The sequence below is a fragment of the Nicotiana attenuata genome, unplaced genomic scaffold (genome assembly GCF_001879085.1).
Source record: "Nicotiana attenuata strain UT unplaced genomic scaffold, NIATTr2, whole genome shotgun sequence".
Classification (NCBI taxonomy): domain Eukaryota; kingdom Viridiplantae; phylum Streptophyta; class Magnoliopsida; order Solanales; family Solanaceae; genus Nicotiana; species Nicotiana attenuata.
This window is the reverse complement of record NW_017670974.1, coordinates 201452-205863: the sequence shown is the minus strand read 5'-3', so window position 1 is coordinate 205863 and position 4412 is coordinate 201452. Positions and strand designations below refer to the sequence as shown.

At 32.8% G+C, this 4412-nt stretch overlaps 1 protein-coding gene across 1 annotated transcript; it reads right to left on the bottom strand.

The window, feature by feature from the left end:
- Window positions 1-998: 998 nt before the first annotated feature.
- On the bottom strand, window positions 999-2281 carry LOC109244951 (transcription factor ILI6-like). The gene is made up of 2 exons (XM_019412119.1): window positions 2118-2281; window positions 999-1354 (listed from the first exon to the last, which is right to left on the bottom strand). The coding sequence occupies exons 1-2, from the start codon at window positions 2229-2231 to the stop codon at window positions 1205-1207; spliced, it is 264 nt and encodes an 87-aa protein (XP_019267664.1). The 5' UTR covers window positions 2232-2281; the 3' UTR covers window positions 999-1204.
- Between the last annotated feature and the right edge of the window lie 2131 nt (window positions 2282-4412).

The following is a 4412-nucleotide window of genomic DNA, read 5'->3' as shown; positions in this document are numbered from 1 at the left end:
CCTCTACCTAGACTATTCTATTTTTCCTTATCCTTTTATAGACATGGATGTACATGATTATAATCCAGTACTAATATTTAGATCTTGTGACTTGTATTCGCTGGGTCTTGGGAGTTGTATATGCTGAGTTGCAGAGTTTATTTTATGTAGTTGCTGAGTTTTGAGGTTTTAATTATTATCTCAGTTATTTCTGCATGAATATTAGGCTTACCTAATCTTAGAGACTAGGTGCCATCACTACATCCTACGTAGGGAAATGGGTCGCGACACAGGTGCAACGGCTAGATACGTTACGAGCCATCTCTTAACTTGATTTTTTTTGTCGATATATTTGATATTTTCTTTCAAATACCCATACTTTTTTTATTATATATCTATAGATATTATTATATTATAATTATAAAAGCAGGAAAATTCAATACAATAGTATTTACTTTATTTTAGTTTGACGAAAATAATTCATAAAGAGAAACTTGCATTTTGCTTGCAAAAGAAAGAAAAAAACCGTGTTACGTCAATTACCTAACCACCTTTATGTTTTTCTAGAATAAACATAACATAACTTAAAAATAACTTTCCAAAAAGAATTCAAAAAAACAGAAAAGAGTTTACATCTTCAAAAAAATGCACGTACATAGAGTGAACAGAAATTAGATAGATGCCAAGAGTTCTGGCCATAACAGATTAATCAAAACGTCAGAATTGAATATACACTAAGAACATCATCTAAAAGGAAGAATTAGTTGAGCTATGATAATATCACATGATTGTACCTAATAACGTCAAAATTAATCTCATTTATCGTACCAACATAACTAAAGTAATTGTTAAATATCGTTACAAAACGATATCTAATTATTTTTGTGTTCAAATTTCATGTTACACGTCACATACATATTTTAATATTATTTAGTTATACTCATTGATATGGGTTATACTTGTAAGGCGCGTGTCGAGAAACTAGTAAAATATAAATAGTAAGAACAAGAATACAACAATTCATTTATATGCTATATCGCATTTATTAACCTATATATAAATATAGAAAAGAAAAGCTAAACTTGGGAACCAACATCTGAGCATAGAGAATTTAACGTAAGGCAGTGAAAAACAAGGAAGAATACAGCAATTCATATATCTGCTGCTGCATGCATTCACCAAACTAAACACTCAGAGCTGCATAGTTCTCAGGGTTTTGTTGTTTCTAAAGGTGTCTGAGTGTCTCGATCAACGGCATTAATATGGAGTCTGTGGAAGCTAGTTTTTGAGAGAGCTTCTCACTGAGATCATCAACCTCACTGTGCAGCATTTTGATATAATTACACGTCTCTTCCAATGTCTTCGAGGCTGGTACCTGTATATCCAAGATCAATGTAAAGAGCGAAAAGACCCCAGACACCTTGTAGTAAAGTGATCTAAGCCATAACACATTTTTTTTTCTTTGCTGAAAATAAAGTTAGCAGAATGTTTTTTTATTGTTTATTGCAGAGCTTGGTGATTGGGAATGTCACTTTACAATTCGCAGTCTATAATAGCTTGTTCATTCAAGTAGAAAAGCAACGACGATAATACTAGTTGCATTCCCTATGCCAATTTTGTCCATAAAGAGTTAGGCTACAGAAAAGGAGAAGTATATTGAATTGTACTTCTTCCATTCACTTTTACTTGACCACTATTCTAAAAATAGATTTTTAGTTTTACTTGTCACTTTTAACATATCAAGAGAACAATATCTTTTTTCCTATTGTATCCACAACATTAATTACTCATTTCAAATCATTTCTCAAATTCATTAAAAATATGCATCAATTAATATGTATTATGGTAAATTATGCACTTCATTTATTATTTCTTAAGAGGTGTGCAAAGTCAAAAGTAGACAAGTAAAAGTGAACGGAGGGAGTACATGTCACCATCTCATCTAAAAGTTTAAGTTTTTAAGTTTTAACATAGCATTAGAGCATGTAAGAGCCTAAGAGGTCTTGAATATTGAAGTCTCGAGCACCCATGCATGCCAATAATCCAAAATAATTCATGTACTTAGCCAATTAAAAAAAAACAGACTCCCACGTGAAGAACACTTTAAAAAGTGCAATTAACCAAATGAAAGTGTATACCTCGGAAGTGCATCTTGAAGAGGAATCTGGCAACAAAGCTTGTAGTTTCAAGACGAGATTACTAATCTCATCTGGAGTAAGTTTTAAAGCTGATCTTCTTCTCCTGCTAGACATGATTTATAGTTCTTTTGATTTCCTCTCTATTCTCTTACTAGCCAAATGAATGCAAATGCATGAGGTCTCTATGAGTTATTTTATAAGTAAATGTGGACACAATCTAAACGAAAAAGACAAAACAAGAAAGGAGTTCCCCCCCCCCCCCCCCCCAAGCCATAAACTCCTTCTACCAGACAGACCCCCACACCTTTGAGGAAATGAAAAGGTTATTAGAGGGAATTGGAGGATATCTATACAAAGCAGAATTAAGCAGCTAGCTAGAGCTAATTAAACTACTACTCCCTACTAGAGAGGTCCCATATTCTGTTTCAATCTTTATCCAATTATGTTTCGGATGTAGGACAAAGTAACCACTATATACAAGAATATAATAGAAAAATTCCAAATTTAGCTTCATTTCCTTAACGCTTAAAGTACCCTTAATTTTACACATGTCCTCAGTTGATTGTGTATAAACTGGACATAATAAACTAGTTTACGTGCTATTTGGAAAGGATTTTACTTATCTACAATCTTAATACATCATTTTTTTTACCTATTACATCAGGTTATCCACTTTGCCTTTTGAGTTTAAATTTTGCGCATTGACTATGTAAAACTATATTTTTGCACAACTATATCACTTATGAGGTAATTACAGAAAAATCTCTAGATAAGCATTAATTGATAAAATCGTAAAAATGAGCAACTAACTTGGTATTACAATAAAACAGAAGGTAAATAACGTAAATCCTTTTCGGATTACCAAATTCGAACTAATATAAACAGTTACCTATCTCTAGAAATAAAACCATAAAGAATAGTGTTTGCCTTTTCTTAATCAGGAGCGTTCTCTCCTTCCTAAACCTAGTATGCAGTCTTATGATAGTAATGAGTTTCCCCATAAGGAAGTTCAGAAGCTTGAAAGAAGTAGTTTTCTACATAATCTTTTGGATAAGTTTACCTTTCCGCATCACTTCGTAAAGGGTATATCTGCTCACCTTGAAATTTTTGAGGAGGGTGAGGTCCTATGTTCCCCTCCTATATTTACTTTTTGTATTCTAATATACATGGTAGGGGTTTAAGCCTAACCCCCTACCCTCACCAAAGGAGATGAAAACCTGGGTAACTGGTTTTATTATAAAAAGGAGTGTTTTTCGCAATTCTCTTTTCCGATTAGTCACGGTGGTTGGTTCCAAGGGTGTCTATCGGGTGGGCCGGGCCGGACTGGGTAGGAAAATTTAGGAATCGTACGGGTTGCGATCCGGGCCGGTTACGGGCTGGGGCTTACCGGGTTTAACGGGTTCGGGTTCATCGGGTAACATATGAACCGTAAGGGTTAGGGGTACAAGGGGCTGGGCTGGGTTAGTGTAATTTTTAATTTTTTTTTTTTTGTATTTTGTTTTTGTATAACTATTGTAAGTTATATTAATATAAAGTAAAAATATAAAGAATACAATGAAGATGGGAAAAAATTGCACTTATAAATTGCAAGTGCTACATTTATTTCAAAATTCAAACTTACAAATTGAAAGGTTTACATTTAACAACAAGCAAATTAACGAAAAAAGAATAAATTCAAAGGCTCCATTATTAAAAAAAAAAAAATTAAGTTAGCCGTTATACTGGTTTGGACCGGTCCGGTCCGGGCCGGTTAACCGGTTGAATAGTAAAAATCGTTGACCGGGTTTGACCGATCCGGTTAATCGGTAGGAAGTAAGTAGACGGACCAACCCCCCTTACCCCTTTTACTTTAACAAAATGATTGTAGTGAAAGTATTTTCTTTCATTTCAACAAAATGATGTATGTAAAAGGTATTTTCTTTCATTTCAACAAAAAAGTACTCGTACTTTCTTTCATGACGTAGAAAAATTATTTTCTTTTACTTTAACAAAATGATGTAGTACAAGTATTTTCTTTCATTTTGAACAAAATGAGTATTTTATTTCCATGATGTAGACAAAATATTTTCTTTCATTTCAACAAAATGAATACTTTCTTTTCATGTTGCCGAGAGAGTACTTTTTTTAAACCAAAAAAAAAGTATTTTCTTTTTAGTTATGGAGCATAAATTTCAACGTTATTTTGCGTGAAAAAAATAAAGCAACACATTAGTTCCTTGATTTTGTGTGAATTTTTAAAAGAATAGTTAAATTCTTGAAGAAAATAAAATCCTAAAAATATTGGGTATTTGGGTT

Excerpts from the sequence above, each read along its gene's own strand:
- LOC109244951 (XM_019412119.1), bottom strand. The coding sequence starts at position 2,231 with ATGTCTAGCAGGAGAAGAAGATCAGCTTTAAAACTTACTCCAGATGAG. Across the intron at positions 1,355-2,117 it reads CTTCAAGATGCACTTCCGAG|GTACCAGCCTCGAAGACATT; the intron begins GTATACACTTTC and ends TTGGATATACAG.